Raw genomic sequence first — 21,720 nt, forward strand, 5'->3', positions numbered from 1 at the left:
TTTTTTTTAAAGATTTTATTTATTTTCGAGAGAGCAAGCATGTGCACATGCCAGAGAGCACATGGGGGGAGGGACAGAGGGCGAGGGAAAGAGAGAACCTCAAGCAGACTCCCTACTCATGGAGCCCGATGCAGAGCTCCATCCCTTGACCCCGAGATCATGACCTGAGCCCAAACCAAGAGTTGGACACTCAACCAACTGAGCCAGCCAGGCGCCCCGGCTATGGTCAATTTCTACTCAAGGACTATATGATCCAAATGTCCTGTAACTCTAGCGAGCCCTAACTCCTGTATTGTAAATGCTTTGCAAAAGCCCTAGAATCATATGCATTTATGGTTTTGATGTTCTTTGACCAAGTCTCTATGATTCATGAGTTACAGCACTTACATCCTTCAATCCTAAAATTTTAAGTTTTCAGCGTGTTCAGGTCACATATCAGTTACTCTGGTCCAGGGACTTGGCAAAATGGGGCAGAACTTTATCTCTGAATCATTCTGTCTTGCAGATGCCCACAAAATTATTTTTGCCCTGGCCATGGGTGGAGAACAAAAGCCCAGGGAGGGAAGGTGCTTCGCCCACAGTATGACAGCTGAACAGTGACAAGAGGCTCCACGGTGTCACCCTGCCTGTCCCAAAGCCCCACCATATCCTGTCACTTACAGAGCTGGAGTAGCCCAGGTGAGCCCAGGTGCAGGCATTTGGTGCCAAGCCCCTCTGGTTTTGACTTCTTGCCCACGGACATGGTATTTAATCTCTACAATCCACAGCGTCTTTATCAGTAAAATAAGGATAATAAAAACTACATTACAGGCCGTCACGACGATGAAATAGCATGTAAAGTGCTCAGCCTGGTGCCCAGTTCTGAGTAGCACACAGTAAGCGTTTACCATTGTTACCATTTCACACAACCCGGAGCGCCAGGCCATGGATGTGGGGTGCTAACGTAGCTGTCCCTTTGGAAAACTTGTTTAAACTACATCTGCTTAGACCTAGATTGGGTGGGGTATAGGGCACCCTTGCTCTCCACGTTCGGGACTGCGTGAGGAGGGACTTTGCCTACCCACTCCTGGCCTTCTGCCCCACCCGCACTCATCGCCACAGCAGTTACTGGGTTATTGGGTGGCAGCCATTGGTCCACAATCGCTGGCGGGGTGGAGCTAACCTAGTAAAGGCTTGAATACACAGCGGGTGAGGCCTCTTTCTGCTTCTTCCCCTGGATAAGGATTTAGCTGCACCCCTAGGTGAGTGGGTGTCGACTCTGCAGACCCCCAAACTCCCTCAGGGAGCATAGCAGGCTCACTTGCTGCTCATGGAGCCAGGCCTTGTGTCGAACCCCAACGGGTAACAGGTCCGACCTCCATTTCTCAATGGTTCCAAATGTGGGTGGGTAAGTATTAACCTTTCCGAGTCCATCAGACATTCCCTAAGGCTTCTAACTCAGGAGGTCTTAGGTAGGGCTCAGGTATCATAGGCCACTCCGATGCATACCACCTCCTCCTACAAACCTCTGTTCTAGAAGTAGTGAAGACTTTGTTACTAGAGGCATTCAAGAGGAGGCTGGGTGCTACTTGAGCCTCTGCCCCCCATTGTGCTATGCACACGGTGGGCTTTCCTTAGAGAGTTTTCTTAGTCTAGCATTTTATAATTTGATCATTCTAAAATCCATTTATTGGAAACATCCTGGGTGCCTTTTCTGTATTGGATATTAAAGGATTGAGAAAAAAAAGGCATGGAAATTATCTGATAATAAGGCAGATCGCCCATTACCTTCTCTGATTGCTGAAAATGACGATCCAGGAATACAACAGTATTAACCGTGAGAACGAGAGAATAGAAGTGGCGACGGTGGGCAAGGTGGGAGAGCAAAGTGGGGAAAGGGGCAATCTGAGCCCTTGGGGGGCACCAAGAGGAAGCAAGACTCCGACCTTGGCACAAGGGACCACTGAAGGCTGGTGAGGTTGAGTGAAAGAGCACAGATCCTCTTCCTCTTTCCAAGCCTTACAGCCAGTCAGCTCTCTTCCCCACGGTGGACTGGCTCATTCTCACAATTAGTGGGACTATGGTGCCTTCAGGCTTGGGCATACCAGGCACAGCAGCAAAACATGAAGCTGAAAACTAGAAAATGAAGCTCAAAGCTCCCAATCACCTGTGTCTGACCTGCTCCTGCAAGTCAGGCACCTCCTGCCCTGTTCAGAGAAACCAACCTCCCAAGACAAAACGTGTCCCATGCTGACATACTAGGGCCTCCTGGCAAAATGCTGCTCACGCTTCCATCTCCCTGGGCGAAGCCCCATCCCTCAGAGCTTCTGCTCAGCCTGTTTTAAATCTGCATGGGGGCACCAGACATTCGAGGAGTTCTCCAACCTGAAGAAGAGAGGCCAAAAGAAACCAACATAAAGAAAGAAATTGGGTGTAAAAACAGCAAACGTAGTAGCAGAACAAAATAAAATGTAGGAGGCGAGAGCCCCATCAGTAATACCTTCTGTGATATAGATGCAGATATTCTGTTTAGGAAACAAGAACTGGATGCCATGAAAAAGTGACACACAGAAAATCCCTTAGAAATTAAAAATATGATAACAATAAAAATATGCAATAAATAAGTTGGAAGACAAATTTGAGAAAATCTCCCATGTGAGACAGAGATGGAAGAAAGGAAAGGAAAGATTAAAAACAGAATTAGAGGGTCAGTCTACGATCTGACTACAAGGATTTTGAGAAAGAGAAAATGGAAATATGGAGAGGAAAAACTACCAAAGAAGTGACATATGAAAACGTCCAGAATGAAAGGATATGAGTCCGTACATTGATAGAGAGAACTCTATCGCCATGAAGGAAAAAGACCCACATCAAAGGACATAAATTGCAAAATTATAAAACAAGAGATAAAAAGAAATTCTAGAAGCTTTCAGAAGTAAACAAGAATTTACTTAGAAGTGAGCAGAAATAAAGTCATCAGGTTTCTCATCAGCATTGCCAGAGACCTGAGGACAGTGGAGCCATGCTTTTATTTTTATTTTATTTTTTTTAATAATGATTTTTTATTATATTATGTTAGTCACCATACAGTACATCCCCGGTTTTCGATGTAAGGCTCGATGATTCATTAGTTGTGTATAACACCCAGTGCACCATGCCATGCTTTTAAATTTCAAGAAAAATTATATCCACCCAAGAGTTCTTTAACCAACTATCTATTGGGTGTATGTGTAGAATAATTTTTAGACATGGAAAGTCGCAAAAGATTTTCCTTTCCTCATATTTTCTTAGCAAACTGCTAAAGAAAATGATTCAGCGAAATAAGAAAATAAACAAGACATGGGACCCAGGAAACAGTGGATCCTACCTGCTAGAGAGACACAGGAAACCCAGGAGGACAGGTCTGCACCAGGACCAGAGACAACCAGTTTAGATTAAAATAACAGGCCAGAAGACTGAGGTACAAAAATCGAATTCATAGAACATTTGCAATATATTTTAGCACTTTGCAAACTTATTGCCAAGTACTTAATATTAAAGCATTTGAGGGAAAAAAAATCAACTGTAGGTACAAAGAAAACTAAGCAAGCGAGAAATAACAACAAAGGTATTATTAACTCCAGGAGAAACAAAAAGTTGCACAAAAAAGGAAAGAAATCAGGGTACATAATCATAATATCAATATTAACTAGTGATTAATAAAAGGTTGTGCTATAAGTGTATTGGTAGGATAGAGAAAGGGGAGGGGAGACATAGTGGAGTAAAGATGCCTAGACCTCAACTATTAAAACCGGATATCAATGAAAATGTCTAAAATGAATGAATCTGGACGTACTGTAACAACCAGTTATTTATATATGAAAAGATTATGTATAGATACAGCTTTATCATAAGAAACTAGTTCAAATTATCTTAAAATATAAGAGAATTATCAAATAACAGCTAAAAGAACTGTAAGAGACTTAAGCGGGTGAAGTAATGGACCCCTGTTATTCCCTACAAGTGTTTGAGTAGTACTGGATTCTTCTTTAAGCTGTTTCCATGTATTGTTTTGACTAACATAATAAAAAATTTGTTTTAAATTAAGTATGAAGTTGAGATATGAGTAATTTTTATCGGGGCTACTTTTCTGGAGTTTTGTGCACCCCTGTGAGATTCTGGGTGGTGAATCCCTGGTCTCTAGGCTCAGTTTCCTTTGCTGTGATTCAGCCACACAACGGGAACTGGCCTGGGCCTGAGCAGCCTGAATGTTCTGGTCTCAGGGAGCTGCTGAGTCATAACCAGGTCTGACATAGCTGGATGGGGGCTGGCGGTGGATGGGGGTGGTGTGTGTGCACAGGAGGAGGCGGGATGATTTCTTTCAAATCACTGTTATTTTCAACACCAAGCTCTCTTGGGGAGGGACCCAGGCTAACAGGGTGATATTCTCCCCTCAGTATCCAAAGCATAGGAAGGAACTGTGATCAGTGAGGGCTGTTTGAGAAGCTCAGAGGTCAAGTTACATGTGAGAGGAGCCGTATTGTTCCAATATCAGGACTTGAAATCTGTCAGAAGCAGCATCTGCCTCATCTAATTATGGAAGTACAATGTCTGGGTGGCTTTTCCCCAGGGCCCTAAGCCTACCAAGTGTCCCAGCCTCCACAGAACTGCATAGACTGGCACTGAAGAAACAGAATAGGCCCTTCTGCCTGGAAAACAAGCTCTACCTTCACTACCCCTGACAGTGCCCTCCCTCGAATTCAGCTAACAAAAGAGGCTACTTAGCATCCCTGATGAAATGCTTTTTGGGTCAGCCAACAACATCAGTGACGTCTATTCCACACCAGGCGGTGCAGGGAGAGAAAGGTGAATCCAAAACAGAGGCTCGGCCCCTGAAGGGAATACAGTCAATGTGAAGTCAGACGGAAGCAATAAGAAAGGGCATGTCCCGATGTTGCCCTATCAGACCGAAAGCCCAGAAAACGCTATTATGGGAATTCAACAGAGCGAGTGGAAAGCTTTTGTTGGGAGCATCAGGCCCAGCTCAGGTGGTGTTTAGCTTCTCCTTTCTATTTTCAGAAAGGCTGTTAAGTTATATTCCTTTTTGAGTTTATAACTGCTGGAGCTGTGCCTTTCTTAAAGGTAGAGTGATGTGGATTGAAAGAGGTAAGAGAAAATAAATGGTACCAGGCAGAAGGGGTGGCAGGAGGATTATGGGATGGCAGAAGAGCAGAAGGGGCATTCGGCAAAGTGTGGATACCTGAATGGTGCTAGAGGTTAGATGCATTAGGCCTGGACCCTGGGCCCAAATGCGGGGGCCTTGGCGGCCAGACCGGGGAATTTGGGCTTCACTTGGTGGACACAGGATCCACCGTTTAGCCAGATGGCAACTATTACAGAATACAGCGATAAGCACTTTGCGCACAGCATGTCTTTCAGTGATTACATTAACCCCATGGAGTATGCATTATTGTGCCCATTTTACAGATACGGAAACTGAGACTCAGAGAACAGCAGGAACATGTCCAAGTTCCACAGCTAGAAAGGATCAGAGGTAGGAAAGCTACAGCTTTACGAGTTCCAAATTGGAGCATTCCACCATGCTCTGTGCCCTTCCACGGAGGGGCCGGTGCGACCCCAGCAAAGCACAGCCAGGGGAAGGTGGTTCGGCAGACGGGACGGAAATGACAGGAACAAGGAGGGATGGGGAGAACTTGTGTGTGGCCCCAGCTGACCTGTCCCCCTCATCTCTCCTGGCCTCCCTGGCAATCTTATTGAGCCACTGTCCGTCTTTTAACGTGCCTAGCACTTTCTCAGTCTTCTCAGTTTTGGTTTTTTGCACAGGCTGCTTCCTTGGGCTTGGACGGTGTTTCCCCCTACCCTGGCTACCCCATCACCCCCTAATCATCAGGGTGGACACCACCTTCTCCAAAAGGCTTCCCTGGCCCTCCTCTACTGTGTTAGGGTTGCTCCCCTGGTCTTCCCACTCTTGGGATCCCTACACAGGCCCCCACTGTCTGCTGTCCCTTCCATCTAACCCTCTGGCAGTAAGCCCCTTGCAGGCAGGCAGGGACTTTGCCTGCCTCATCTGGGGGGGGGGGGTCTGGTGCACTGTGGACACTCAGTAAATACTGTGTGATTTGAGCAAAATGAGTTGATCGGAATTATATGGCTATAGGAGTTAGAGATAATAGATTCAAGCCATCGGCCAACAGTCCAAGGGAGGAGAGAGGTGGCCTGAATTTGGGGGCATCAGTGGGAGAAAGGGGGGAAAAGGGCTGAATGAGAGGGAGACTTGGAGGGAGATGGGCAGGAGCAGCAGGGAGAGGGGAAAAGCAGGTTAGGAAACGGTTCCAGGGGAGCCTGGGTGGCTCAGTGGTTAAGCGTCTGCCTTCGGCTCAGGGCGTGATCCCGGCGTTCTGGGATCGAGCCCCACATCAGGCTCCTTCACTGGGAGCCTGCTTCTTCCTCTCCCACTCCCCCTGCTTGGGTTCCCTCTCTCGCTGGCTGTCTCTCTGTCAAATAAATAAATAAAATCTTTTTAAAAAAAAAAGGGAAAAGGTTCCAGCAGAGGCATCTCTGGAAAAGAGCTATGACGTGCTTCCCAGGGATCTGCCTCAGTCACTCCCTGGCTTCCTACGCCTCTCAGCCCCAGAGGCCTCGCACCACCAGCCACCCTGTCTAACGCAGCCTCTGTCGCCACCCTCCCCCTCCTTCCTGCTTTGCTCTGCTTCACTTCATATATTCATTTGTCTCTGATCTGTGTCCTCCACAATCATGCAAGGTTCATGAGGGCAGAGATCCTTCTCTTTTGTCCACTGCTGGATAGAGCATGGAACAGTGCCAGGCATATAGTAGGAGCTCAATAAAGTGTACGTCAAATGAACGAATACATCACGAATTTGTCCAAATGGTCCAAATGGAGGCTTGGGCTCCTGCCGGCTGTAAACACTAGAGGGTGCCCAATGATAAGCCAGATCTGGAGGCAGAGCTCTTGAGCACCCCAAACTTTGTCTTGGGCAGCAGCTCCCCCAGAAAGAGGGAGCCCTGGGCTGAGAGTCCTGATTATAGAAGGATGATAGGAGCCAGGGTTTGGGCCAGACTGCCTGGGCTGAGTCCTGGACAGAACTCCTACTAGTGTGTGGCCTTGGGCAAGTTCTCCAAACTCTGCTGGGACCTGTTTTACTCATCTGCAAAATGGGTGTAAATCACAGCAATCCCATCTAACAGGCTTGTTGGGTTTTGTGGGGATCACACTGGATGATGCTGGTGAAGAGGTCTACACGGTTCCTGACCCCGGAAACCATTCTGGGAAACAGGAGGGAAGCCTTCACCCACTCATTCAGTAGCACCTGCTGTGAGTGAGGATGACAGGTGAGTTGGATACTCCTGTCTTCACAGACAGGAGGTGAAGGACCGAACACGACACTAAGGGGTCTCACACACTACAACCCTTTAGTAATGCCTGCCCCTACCCAGGTTCGGATCATGTCCAAGACCCCCAGCCAGGTGGCTCTGGGCACAGTTCCCTGAGTCTCCATGTTCTAGCCTGTCAAGCGGGGATGACAGGAAAGGTACTTCCCAGGTTCAGGCCAGGTTATGGAAAAGCCAACGCTTCACACGGGGTAAGCGCTTTGAATATTCTGGTGCCCCGGTCTACCCTCTCCCCTCCCCTCTGCTATGTGAGGGGTGGGTCATCCTTGGCAGGGTGCTCAGCCTCCCTGGCCTCAGTCCTCTCACCTGTGCCGAACCTCCACCCCAGGCAGTATTTGGGAGAGCATGAGGGCACACGGCGGCACCCAGCTCAGGACTCAGGACCTGCGTCCAAGAGCAAGTGTCCACTGCACGGTGCAGTGGCCGGAGCTGGGCCTGTCGCTGGGCGCTGGGGGCACCGTCCTCCTTAGCAGCTGCGGAGCTCCGGGTCAGGCGCTGCATCCCCAGTGAGGATGCCCTGCCGCACAAAGCCCGGGAGGCTGCAGATAATGCGGCCCCTTTGCACACGTGTGCAGGAATGAGTGGATCACAGAGCTTCCAATTCATCCTCTCATCTTCCCAGCATCCCGTTGGAATGGGATGATGGTATTAATGGCCAAACACCTGGAGAGGGAGACGGTGCACCTTTGCTGTTCAAAAGCATTCATTGCTAGGAACGTGTTACAACCAGACCAACCAGGTAGTAAGAGCCGGCCGTGGACTGGGAGCATTTTGATACAAGTGCTTCTACTGAGCTGGGATCGGCCGGAGAAAGGCCAAGGCTGAAATGGCAAAGCAGGGATTCTAGCACCCTGTGTTCAAACCCAGCTGTGCTGCCTGCCACCTGGGTGACCTTGAAGCACATTTGTTAATCTCTCTGTGGCTCAGTGCTCTCATCTGTGAGATGGGGATGACATCAATGATGCCTAAGCCGTAGGGTCATCGCACAGACTCCATGAGTTAACACGTGGACCGAACTTAGAACAGAGGGGCCCAGAGCAGATGTCAGCTCTTGGAGCTCTGGGCCCAGGTCTGATGACGCTGACCCTGCTCTCGGCCTGACCTTTGCTGGATCTTCCTGCCTTCAAGGCTTCACCCCAAGGCCTGGCTGCCAGGGCCATGGGAGTCACAGGGCAGGAGCCTCATGGCCAAGCCATCTTCCAGAGCCGCTCATCTTTCCCCATGTGGACTCAGGAATTCTCTGCCTTCCAACACCCACTCAGAGGGCAGCTCAACTATTCGTTTTCCCCTGTGGCTGTCTTGAAGACAGGACAGCAAAGTTCAGACAAGCTTCAAAGACTTTCTTTAAGATTCCAGATGACATGGCTTCAAGAACTATTAAATTTATCTCTGTATCCCTCCAGCCTTCCTCGTTTGTAGACCGAGATACCAGCAGAGCTGACGGAGGGGCTCAAGTGCCCCCCAGGCCAAGGACATGCGTCTCCGCACCGCGTGAGCGTCAAACCAGAAGCTCAAGTAGACAGTAGACAGGAGCCTCGGGGCAACTTCGGTGCAAGCCCTTCTCAGTGATGAGGAGCTCCAGGTCAGGAGAGGTCACTCGCCCAAAGTCACAGCACTCTCAATACTCAGTGGCCTGAGTCTTGCCCATATACTTCACAGCAGGTGAGCATGGGGGCTGTTTGCATTTTTGGAAGTGAAGAAGCATTAGAAAATTCATGAATTCGGGGACACCTGGGTGGATCAGTTGGTTAAGCGTCTGACTCTTGGTTTTGGCTCAGATCATGACCTCAGGATCTGATGCAAGGTCATGAGCTCCAACCCTGCATCGGGCTCCATGCTCGGGGGGAGTCTGCTTGAGATTCTCTCTCCCTCTGCCCCGCCCCTCCCTAGAAAATAAATCTTTAAGAAAAAAAAAAATTCATGCATTGGGGTATTCTCCATCATTCTGAGGTCAAGGAAGGTTTTGCAGTCCTTCCACATTTAGGGAGCATCTCAGTGTCACCGACACCATGGTCAGACCCAGGATGATTCAAAGATGAGATCTCTGGCCTCAGCTCCTGGGAAAGACCAGCAAATGAAGGACCACTTAACTCCGAAAACGGACAAAGAGAGTCTGTCACTGAGAAGGGATTGTTTGGGGAAGACTGACATGAGAATAATCAACCCTGAAGGCTCACAGGAAGGAGGTAACGCATGTCAAGTGTCCAGCAAGCACCGTTCACACAGAGGAACTAAACAGTGAGCACTGAGGGACCGATCCCCACGTGGCAAGCATTGTCCTGAGAACATAAATTCTCACAACAGCTCTGTGAGCTGTGCACAGTTATCCTCACTTTACCAACAAAGATACCGAAGCCCAGAGAGGCTACGTAACCTGCCCAAAGTCACGCAGCTAGTGAGGGGTAGAGCCGAGATCCTAACCTGGGTGCTGGTCTCGGGGTCCTCACTCTGAATCCCTTGGCCAGGCCTCAGAAGCACCTGGAAGGCTCATGAAAGCACAGACTGCTGGGCTGCACCCCAGAGTTTCAGATTCGCAAGGAACCAACCGGCCTGGGCAGGAACCTCACTTCAAGGAGCCCCGAACGGCAGCACTTTGACCACAGCGGCAGGACTGTCACCAAATAAACCCTAATTGTCGCCACTGTCAGACATTAGCGCCACCGCTTCCCACACAGAACGTAACTCCTTCCCTCTTGTTAAAGAGGCAGACTATGGATTACCGCGGACTCTGGAAGCGAACCAGACTCGAACTGCCCCACTTGAAAAGGCTGAATCATGTAAAAGAGAAGATTTGGGTCTCTGAATGTCGTTTGAAGGAGCACGGACAGCAACCTGTGAGGAGCTCTGAAGTGAGGGAAGAATGCAGAGGTGACAGACTCCAATTTTCTTGTTTCCTGTTTCCCTTCAAAGGAAATTCGTCATGTGGCTGCTCCCAAGCCAGCTGAATGTTTTCTCCAGCTACAGAAAGCAGCCGGGTCATGCCCAAATGAGATTTCTCATTTCAAAGAGGAAAGGTGTGATTTTGAAGTCACGGAAGAATAAAGACGATTCTTATCAGGAGAGAATGTTGGGCTGTTTGGGGCTTGAAATCATTTAACATAGATGAATACATTTCTCCTTATATTCTTATAAAAATCAAGCTCTCTTTTCTTCCAGGGCTTGAAGTCCAGAGAGTTCTGGATCAAAAGCTCACAGAAACTAAGTGTTTTCACACACTCGGGGGTTGGGTCCACTTGAGAAAAATACGAGCCTGAAGAGGACTGACCGGCCTGGGTTCCTATCCCAGGACTCTAAGCTTTGGGGACATCCTCCCGAGTTCCCCTAAAACAAGTCAGGACTTCAGTTCTACTGCAAAGAGGTCACAGGCTTCAAAGCCAGGAAACTTAGGCTCCACTGCCTTCCTGCTGCAGTCAGTTGGTAACTATTAGACCTGTCTGAGGCTGAGCTTTTAATCTGTAAAATAGAAAGTAATAATATGTATTCCCAAGTACTCCTACATGAGTTAAATGAGATATTGGCTAACATCAACTTAGCACCGGCTGCAGGCACTGTTCCAAGTGCTTGACATGGTTTCCTTCTGCAAGTCTTACAAAAGCCCCATGGAACAGGTGCCACTGTAATGCCACTGAAGAGGGGAGGAAACAGGCTCAGAGAGGTTTTGTAACTTACTCAAAATCCCACAGCGTACGGGGGTGGTGCTGGGATGCAGACCCAGGCAGTCTGGCACTGGAACCCACAGGCCCATTGCACTGCCCCCCACGGCACCGTGCTTAGCTCACTGCACGCTCACAGCACACCGCACCTCGCTGCACTGTACCACACTGTACGTGCTGCCGCAGGAGCTGGCCCGTGACCCTCCCTTCGGAGTTCATTCTTCTGTTACAGAGTTACATTTTTTAATCTCATGGGGAATGTTTTCTGGCATGAGATCCTTTGTACTTTGTAGATCAACAATAGTGACCGTGATGCAACAATGATCAGTTCGTGCTGCCAGGTCTATAGGGTGCAATGGTATAAGAAAGAGCCACTGTCCTTAAGCAGACACGGAATATTTACCCAGGCTGACCACGAACCGGCCACAGAATGGGAGACACAATGGATTACTTTCTCTCTACACAACAAAACAAAACTGGCAATGAGTGGTAATAACAAAGTCACAGCTACTTGAGGATTGAGAACATTGTTTGCAATAAGGAATTGTTCTGAATAAGGAATCAATGATTTAGAAAGCAATCACATTGAGAAAGTAGCATATGACAATCTCAGGAAAGTTGGCAAATCTCTGTTCAAAGAAAAAAATGTATAATAATAAATCAGAAACTAATAAAACTGGAAAGCAGTAAAATGAATAACGGAGTTTTGTCTGTCAAATAACAAAATTAGAGGCAACCACTTGGAAATCTTGTTTTAAAAAAGAGAGCAAAGCAGGGGCGCCTGGGTGGCACAGCGGTTAAGCGTCTGCCTTGGGCTCAGGGCGTGATCCTGGCATTCTGGGATCGAGCCCCACGTCAGGCTCCTCCGCTAGGAGCCTGCTTCTTCCTCTCCCACTCCCCCTGCCTGTGCTCCCTCTCTCGCTGGCTGTCTCTATCTCTGTCGAATAAATAATAAAAAAAAAAATAAAAAAAAATAAAAAAAAAAAAATAAAAAAATAAAAAAGAGAGCAAAGCAAAAAAAAAAGAAAAAAAAGTAGAGAGAGAGAGCCAGCAAAATCCAGTAAGTAAAACTAAATTGAGTGAGAAGACATATAGACATGGAGGACATTAAAACTTGTATAGTTTTATGTACATTTGCATACATATTTGAAAGTGCCAATGAAATACATAACTTAATTGAAAAGACAGAAAATAACAAAATTGACCCAAGAGAAAACAGATTATTAAAGAAGAAGCTGATAAAGTTCCTTCAAAGAATTTCTTCCTGAAAAACTAGGTTGAGACTGTTCTACTAGTGAGCTCTTTTGATGCTTTAGTTACCAACTAATGTTACAGAAACTGCTCTAGAAAGAGTAAAAGATAAAGAGAGATAAAAATATGGGTTAAACATTAAAAACTCTAGGCAAATTTCCACTATGGACCTAAGCATATAAACACTAAACAAGATATGAATGAATCAAATTTAACAACATATAAAAATATTCCACAAGGACCAAGGAAGATGTATCCCAGGAATGTAAGGACGGTTTAATACAAGATATCCTAATATTATAACACATCCAGTAATTGATTGTCAGGTAACAGAAAAGCTTCAATAGCTTTTAAAAATCAGAAGATATTTTACACATTGCAGATAGTCTATAAAAACCAAGATGGGATAGATAATTCCTCACTAGGATAAATAATATAAATTTTAAATTAATAAAAATTAACATGCCCAATAGTGAAACACAATAAGTTTCCCAATAAATCAGGAAAACAAAGATGTCTCCTACAGTCAACACTGTTAACATCCCAGCCAACGCAAGAAGACATGAATGTCAGTAAAGACCTAAGAGGCATACGTTTTAGAAAGGAGGGGACAAAATTATCAGTCTCTGCAGATGCCATCAATAATCATTCATGTGAATTGTCTAGGTAAGCAAACAAACAGAAACTACGAGAAAGCAAAACAGAGTTCCAGATTACCACACACAATCAGTAGCTTTCCAGTAGTTTTTCTCTGACAGAGAGAGAGAGAGAGAGAGAGAGAGCAAGCACAAGTTGGAGGGGGAGGGGCAGAGGGAGAAGAAAAGAATGTCAAACAGACTCTGCGCTGAGCAGGGAGCCTGATTTGGGGCTCAATCTTATGACCCTGAGATGATGACCTGAACAGAAATAAGAGTCAATGCTCAGTCGACTAAGCCACCCAGGGGACCCTCTGTTGTAGTAATTTCTTACAGCACCAATAGGAAACTAACACACTTATGAAACATCTAATCTCACTAATAAACACAAAATAGTATTATAATGTCACTATATATTATTTATCCTGTAAAATATCAAAGAGTGATTTAAATGCTTATGGATGACAGAGGTATATGGTGATACCTACGGTCTTGAGCACTGCTGGTGGGAAAGTCAGACTCTCAGGAGAAATATTTGATAATATGCATAAAAAACCTTAAATAAATTTGTATTCTTTGACCTACTGCTTCCATTTCTGGGGCACTAAACCACACGAATAATTAGAGAGTTGAGTAATGATTTAGGAGAGGATTGTTCATCTCAAGTTTTCAAATCGCAGTGTTTCACTAATAAAGGCTGGAAGCAGTCCAAACTTCCAGAAGATAAAAGAACAATGAAACAGACTATGGTAACTCAAAATATTGTACGATTATTAAAATGATCATGCTAAATAATTTCAATGCCTTGTTCACAACCTAATGTTGCAATATAATCAGCATATAAAAAATTATACATGGAATGAACTGTGTGCAAGATTATATGATTAAAAATACTGGCGAGAAAAATTAAAAACTATTAGAATCTTTATCTAGAAATGGTAAAACACAGAAGTCTAATGTTCTTAATTTCCACATTCTTCCATATTGTATACAATGGGTATGGATGCATTATAATCATAAAAATCAAGTAAGTTAAGAGGAAAGAGTTAAAAGATTCATGGGAGGGGATGGGTGACAAGGTGATGGGGACTAAGGAATGTACTTGTCGTGATGAGCACTGGAAGTGATGAATCACTCTCCTGGACTCCTGAAACCAATATTACACTGTATGTTAACTAATTGGAATTTAAATAAACACTTAGAAAAAAAAGATTTATGAAAGGTATTTGTTTCGATATTATTTGATTTGTTATATTCGATTTGAAAATTCAAAAGGCTAAGGCATTCGGTAATGGACAACCGTCGCGGTGCACCTTTGTGATGGAATCCAAGGCTATTGCTGAACGTCTATTTATGCTACTTTACAAATGTACTTACAAAGAATCTTTAGCGAGACACAGAAATGATTTTGATATAGTGGTGATTTTTTAAAAGCAAAACACAAAGCTAGTCATGGTATTAACCTCTATTGCATAACAGAGATATAAAAACATAGAGAATAGACCAAAATACTCAAAGTACCCGCCTCCCCTAACATGCCAGAATTTCAAGTGGTTTTACTTCTTTATGTTTTTCAAATGTTCTCAGCTGAGCACAGGATTTTTCTACAAAAGGACAAAACAGATGTAAGTCGTATGTGAAGTGTGTGCCCCGAGAACAATGATGGACTGGGAGGCCCCCGGCCTGTCCTGGTCCGCTAGCTCACCCGGAACGGATGCCCCCTGACCCCCGCGGATGAACCATGCACTGATGGCCCCACGTGGTCCCCCTGTCTTCTCGCCCCTCTGCCTACAATTTTCATCCAGCTTCCTTTCTTCTTTCCCACTGCAGGAGAAATAGCTAATTAATATGTTTTAAAAATATCCTTTGGAAGCATAAAATGTCACAAAAATGTTCAACTCCCACGTTTTGTGATGTGTCTTTGATTAAATTTGCGGCGTAAGTGTTGATTCCTACATTTACTTCCCTGTCGTGCCTTCTGGCGGTCTGCTCTAAAAGTCTTCCCAGTACTTCCTCCAGCCTCTGCATTTCAAAGCAATTGCTTGCATGGTAACACAGTCCTGTTCTCTTTACTTTTTTTCTTTTTTCTCACAAGCTCAGCTGTCTGTCTTTGAAGGTAAATGAGAAATATGATGAAAACAGAGAAAATGAGATTCTGACACTCAGGTGAAATGACTGTGGGTCTCACGCAGCAAGAATATGATAAATGCCTGCAGAGATGAATGAAAAGTTTCCACTTGACCTTCCTCCCTCTGTCAGAAGCCCACTATCCAACTTCCCGGAGCATGGCTTTGAAAATAAGGCATTTACTGAATGACATATCCTCTAGCCAGGTCCAAAACTCTGGAAAAATCCAACCTGGTGGGAAAAGACAGCCTCTGGGGAGCAATGGCCCACCTTTCTCAGCTGGCTCAGAGCCAGAGGTGGGCCTGGGCACTGTGCCGCTGGTCAGCACCAGGCTTGCAAACCTTGTTGCTGTGGGAGGTACCCCTGCCCGGGAATCTAGGTGTGGGAATCCAGGTCCCCGGGTCTTCAAATCAGCTCTGCCTTCAAGTTGTTCTGACTTGGGCAGTTCATTTCAGTGACCTTGTCCTCTCGTCCCCTGCAAAGCTGCTTCCCTCCAGGGCTCCCTATCTCAGCATCCGGTACCCCTTCTACCTGGCTGATGTGCCAGACACCAGGACTTATCCTGACTCTTCCTCCCCTGGACACTGCACCCCACCACTCACCAAGCAAGCTCATCTGCTTGTCTCTGTGTCCACTGCCACTACTCTAATCCAAGCTCCCGTCTCCCCACTGGACCAGTGCAGTCTCTCTGGGTTTGGCTGGTGTCTAATATTTTCTCCACGCGGCAGCCCAAGTCTTTTTTTTTTTAAGTAGGCTCCCTACGCAGCGTGGAGCCCAATGCGGGACTTGAACTCATGACCATGAGATCAACACCTGAGCCTAGTTCAAGGGCTGGACGCTTAACTGACTGAGCCACGCAGGCCTCTTTTTTCAAGTGCACATCTTATCCTATTGTTGCCTTATTTCCACCTGCAGATGACCGCTCAAGGCTCTTGACTAAAGATAAGCCTCCGCAGGTGCGTCAAGGTGTGTGAAGTCACCACGGGCAGGATCCAGCCCACAAATGGAAGGTTGTTGTTGTTTTGTTTTGTTTTTAGGTCAACTTTCTAATATTTAAAAATTAAGAAATATGCATAGATACCTAGATTCTAACTTCTCTTGAAAATCAGAAAATCTATCAGCTGTAGCCCAGTACCTGTCATGGAAACAGCAGCAGCTGCTCTCAGTGGACAGGACGTGTCCCCCAGTAGCCACAACCCCACTGAACCCGCTCATCTTGCCCACCCTTCACTGTAACTCACATAGGTGGGCCTCCTGCTCCTCGGGACGTGGCCCCTACTTACCTTTCCAGTGCCCGCCTACTCTCCCTCTCAATGCCCAGTCCCCGTGGGGCTTCTGCCTCTGGATAAATGGCAGGGCCTTCCCTTAGACTGTCTCCTCTGCCTGGAACACTTTCCCACATCTGCCTCTCTATCCGTCCACCAGCCTGGCCTGGGTAAATCTTACCAACCCCCAAGGGAGGAGTTTCAATGTCATTTCTACAGGAAAACCAACCATTCCGGGCACCCTGCTCCAGAGCAGTGCCCTACCTTACCCCCATCATGCAGGTGATCCTTGGTTACTTGTCTTTCCTGAACTCCCCAAGGGCAAGGACTAATCTGGTCCCTCTGTGCATGGCCACCAGCAACCAGCCCAACACAGGGCACAGAGCAGCTTTCTAAATATTTGCTGAACGAGGGAATAAACTTGCAGCCTCTGGATTTTGTGTAAGACAGGACCTACCAGAGGGAAAAGATGCAGAAGCAAAGAGAAATGACAGCATGGGACAGGTACCTGCAAAGGTGTCTGTTCCAGGGAGATGATGAACAGCGTCACTGTTTGCCAGAGATGCTCCCCAGGGAAAGTCATGCTGGAGTGGAGCCTGGGGACTCGGGCCTTGCAAGCATGCCTGCTACCAAGAAGGACTCTGGCTCACAGAGGTGGTGACCTGCTCAGGGTCACACAGTCCCTGCAGACCATGAGCATCATAAACGTCAGAATATACCCAGTTGATGTTCATGCCCGAAGCTGCAGCTCCAGCAACCAACTCATTATTCAAGAGTGTACCGAATGAGCTAAGGAGCGAGTGAATGAAGAGACAAAGCAGAGGTTTAAGAAAGACCGAGGGACCTATTACAGATGCAATGTTTTGTATCCCCCAGCCCCAAAATTCACATGTTGAAACCTAACCTCAAGGTGATGATGTTAGGACGTAGAGCCCCTGGGAGGTGTTCAGGTCATGAGGGCGGAGCCCCCATGAATAGGATGAATGCCTTTATCTGAAAAGACCTGAAAAAGAGGATGTCTCTCCCTATTTGAGGACACAGTGAGAAGGCGGCAGCCCACAACGCAGGAAGTGGGCCCTATCCAGATCTGGCCCCTGATCTCAGACTTCCCGCCTCCAGAACTGTGAAGGGTACAAAATGTCTTGTTTGTAAGCTGCCCGGCCTGTGGTATTTGTTACAAGCGGCCTGAGCTAAGACAGGCTCCCAGTGGCAGAAAGGCCCTGACGCTGACTTACAAGAGAGGAGTGTGATAAGGAGTTGGAACTTACCTTGAAAGAGAAAAGCTTATTCTCTATGGAGGCAGATTATTACTTTCTTTACTCTGGGAGGACAACAGTCCTGTTTGTTGACTTCAAAATACATTTTTACATTTAAGGGACAGAGGCTGTCATTGTTACATCGTTTTTATTTTTGTCACACGCATAACATTGACTTTTAGAATTTTAAAATATTTTAAAAACAAAAAGCAAAAGAGTCTCTTTAATGTGGGATCTCACTTTGGTAAGGAGACTGTTTCCACCGTGCTCCCGTTACTTATAGAAATCATCACGCATGTGACAACCACAAACGTAAAGTGTGAGTTGTTTTTGTTTTTGCAAAAGAGAAAAACAAAACCGTGGCCATAATAACCCAAAAGGGTTGATAATGAAAGATGAGAAGCAAATGCTTCTGCAGTGACCTGGATCAGGTGAAGTATAAGAAGCCATGCGCAATGCTAGGGAACCGTACACTTCAAAATGGTTAACATGCTAAATCTTATGCATATTTTAACACAATCAAAAGTGTTGGCAGGGGCGCCTGGGTGGCACAGCGGTTAAGCGTCTGCCTTCGGCTCAGGGCGTGATCCCGGCGTTATGGGATCGAGCCCCACATCAGGCTCCTCCGCTATGAGCCTGCTTCTTCCTCTCCCACTCCCCCTGCTTGTGTTCCCTCTCTCGCTGGCTGTCTCTATCCTGTCGAATAAATACATAAAATCTTAAAAAAAAAAAAAGTGTTGGCAAACACTCGAAAATATTTTTAAGTGATAAATGCCATCAGCTCCCATTATCTTGTCATGCTTGATTCCTCAGCTTATAAAACCCTCCCTGAAGGGGGCAGGAGCCGGCTGCAGGGTCAGTAAGGCACATGCACAAAGGGGCCCAGTACTCTCTCCCCACCTAAGCTCTCACTGTCTTACTGTGATATAAAAAGAAGCATATATTTGGTCTTCCTCATTTCTGGCACAGAGCTCCTAAAACCCCTGGTATTTCCTAAGTGGTAAGAGTAATAAAGGTGTCTTGATTTTCATAAAAACCCCTTTAAGCCACACGTGAGTTTATGTTAATGAAGAGACTTTAAGAAAGAACCTAAGGATGGGGGCTGGGTGCCAGTGGAGCCAACCACATGACCTGAAACCTCCAGGGAAGGGAAAGGCTGGAGATTGAGTTCAGTCCTCAACAGCCAATGATCTAAACAACGCTGCCTTTGTAATGAAGCCTCCACAACCCCCCGCCCCCCGCAGAGGATGGGGTTCCGAGAGCTTCCATGTTGGTGACCTTGGAAGATTCTGAGGGAGTGACGCTCGGGAGAAGGCAGGGAAGCTCCATGCCCTCCGCATGCCTTTCCCCATGTGTGTCTTTCATCTGGCTCTTCTGAGTCCTATCCTTTTATGATAAACCTGTAATCTCATAAGTAGCTTGGTCCCCGTGTCCTGAACCCAAGGAGGAGGTCGTTGGAACCACTGATTTACAGCCAATAAGTCAGAAGCGTAGGTGACAACCTGGACTTGCAATTGGCATCTGAAGTGGGGACAGTCTCGTGGGACGGAGCCCTGACCCCGAGGGGTCTGACGCCGTGTCCAGGTAGATGGTGTCAGAATCGAGCTGAATTGCAGGACACCTGGCTGGTGGGGAGAACTGCTTGATGTGAGGAAAGAACCAGCACATCAGAATCAGTGTCAGAATCCTGCTCACACTCCCAGGGAGCCCAGCATGTCCTGTTCTTAGCTGTGTAAGACGTGCCCCATGCATGGGTCTGGAAGCAGACCGACCCGGGGCCTGGTTTCAGCTCCGTGTTCTTAGGACTCAGTTCCCTACCTCACCTCTCTCCACTTCCACGTCCAGAGCCGCAGAGGTGAGCCGCTCACAGAGTCGCTGTGAGGGTTTGGATGGCATAAAAAGTTAGCATCATGTGATGTGTGCGTTGTCACGTCTGTTCCTACTGCCGCCTCCCCCTGCAGGGGTGCAGCTCACAGGGTCTGCCAGCTGTGCTCTGTCCAAGCGCCAGACCGTGGGGGGCAGTGGACATCCCACCATCACCAGTGGTCCATCTGTTCCCTCCCTCCAATCTTCCAGTGTACATGGGAAGACCATGTTCTTCTTCCCTCGTCCTGGTGGGACACGGAGGCAGCAAGTCTGTGGACTCCATCCCCTCCCCTTTCCCCAGGGCCACCACCTCCGTCCCTCTCTCCAGTGTCTGCCAGATCCTCCTCTCCCTTCCCACCCTTCCCACACCAGTCCACATCGTCCCCATCCCCAGAGCCACCTACTAACTTGGACCTGGCCATGTCACTCCCCTGTGTCACTGGGCTCCCTAGTGCCCCAGGATGAAGTCTACTTTGGCTCAGTGAACAGGCACCTCACTTCTCACACTCCCCACAAAGGCTTTCCTCTTGGCCCTCAAGGTACTTGAATGCTGTCAGGGCCAGTCCTCCTCACAGGCCTTTTCTTCCATTACCCCTCTCTCTGCAATGTCTTCTCTCCAAACCCCATTGTCACCTGCCTAACTCCTGCTCAGCCACATGGTTCCATCTAGAGGCCACCTCTTCTGGGAAGCCTTCCTTGATCCCACCCTCCCCCACCCCAACCTGGGTGAGGCTTTCCTCCTCGCCAAGGCCACACAGCAAGTCAACTGTTGAACTGGGATGCAAAGTCAGGCTCTCCCACTGCCCAGAAGAGAAGACTGTACAACCATATATTTATGTAGGAAAGAAAGAGTGAGGTAGAGCAAAGCAAAACATCTTGGAAAGATGCCCCAGCTATAGAAAATGACAACAGCAAGCTGCAGAACAATGTGCACGGCACGGTTCCATTAAACAACAACAACAACAACAAAAACTATATATGTTTATATAGGTTTGTACAAGCAAAGAAGAAAGCTTCAATAAATACAAATAGAGCTGCTGACCATAGTTCATTGGGTGGGCGGACTGAACATTCTATAAGGTTTGAATTTGTTATGTATTCTTTATGTTCTAAAAGAAACCAAAAAAGCAAACACAATTGAAGGAACTCAGCAACTGTCCTCCGATAATAAGGGAAAGGCCTGAATGCTCAGGAATTCCAAGACACAGGGACAAGCCTTTGGAGGCAAGGCTCACCTCCGACTACCCTTCATCCTGGAAGGGACATGGGGGGCTGAGAGGACGGCATGAAATGAGAAGGGTCAAGGTGGGCCAGCGAGCCACACTTACCTTTCCCAGCAGCTCAGGCAGGCCCAGCACCTGCCCGGCGAACACACCAATGCAGATGAAGATGGCGGTCACCTGCCCCAGAGAGCCGCGGATCTCCTTGGGCGAGATCTCGTTCAAGTACATGGGGAGCGCGCTGAGGGCGATGCCTGTGAAGGAAGCATGGCAGCTGTGAGAGGGCGGTCTTCTCCGAGGGGAGAGCACTCTGGGCAGTGAGAGGGCCGTCGTCCTCAAGGAAGACTGGTCAGAGCCCTTCCCTCTGCCGTGCCCTCTCAAGAACGGCAGCGTAGCCACAACACCCTCCCAGCATTCTGCACAGACTGCCGATGCTTTCACACGCCCCGTATCATTTCATCCATGGGGTATGGCCGGGAGGTAGATTTCACAGAAGGGGAAGTGGATGATGGTGATGATGATGGTGGTGGTGGTGATGGTGGTGATGGTGGTGATGGTGGGGGTGATGGTAGTGGAGGAGGATGTGGTAGTGATGCTGGTAATGGTGGTGTGGTGGTGGTGATGGTGATGATGGTGGTGGCTGTGGTGACGGAGGTGAAGTTGGTGATGGAAGTGATGGTGGTGGTGGTGGTGATGGTGGGGGTGGTTGTAGTGATGGTGGTAGTGGTGGTGGTTATGGTGATGGAGGTGAAGGTGATGGTGGTGGTGTCATGATGCTGGTGGTGATGGTGGTGGAGGAGGATGTGGTAGTGATGGTGGTAATGGAGGTGATGGTGGTGATGGTGATGGAGGTGAAGGTGATGGTGGAAGTGGTGTCAGTGCATGGTATTGGTGGTGTTAACAGTCAACATACCTTGTGCTTACCAAGTAGCAGGGATCCTTCTTATCTCTTACATATAGTATATATTTTTCTAATAACCCACTGAAGTAAATGTACTATTATCATCCTTATTCTAAACATGAGGAAGCTGAGGTACAAATGGAGTAACTTTCCC

At 47.3% G+C, this 21,720-nt stretch overlaps 1 protein-coding gene across 24 annotated transcripts in view; it reads right to left on the reverse strand.

Annotated features, from left to right (window-relative positions):
* SLC2A9 (solute carrier family 2 member 9) overlaps positions 1–21,720 on the reverse strand; it is a 255,791-nt gene that overhangs the window by 143,769 nt on the left and 90,302 nt on the right. For all 24 annotated transcript variants that reach the window (XR_007187921.2, XR_007187922.2, XR_007187923.2 and 21 more), the window contains one exon: positions 20,774–20,919. Coding sequence is in view for 21 of the 24 variants with exons in the window: in XM_048212108.2 (XP_048068065.1) it covers positions 20,774–20,919 (146 nt within the window). In the remaining 3 variants the exon portion in view is untranslated. The remainder of the gene's footprint in view (positions 1–20,773; positions 20,920–21,720) is intronic.

Source organism: Ursus arctos, unplaced genomic scaffold (assembly GCF_023065955.2).
Source record: "Ursus arctos isolate Adak ecotype North America unplaced genomic scaffold, UrsArc2.0 scaffold_9, whole genome shotgun sequence".
Lineage (NCBI taxonomy): Eukaryota > Metazoa > Chordata > Mammalia > Carnivora > Ursidae > Ursus > Ursus arctos.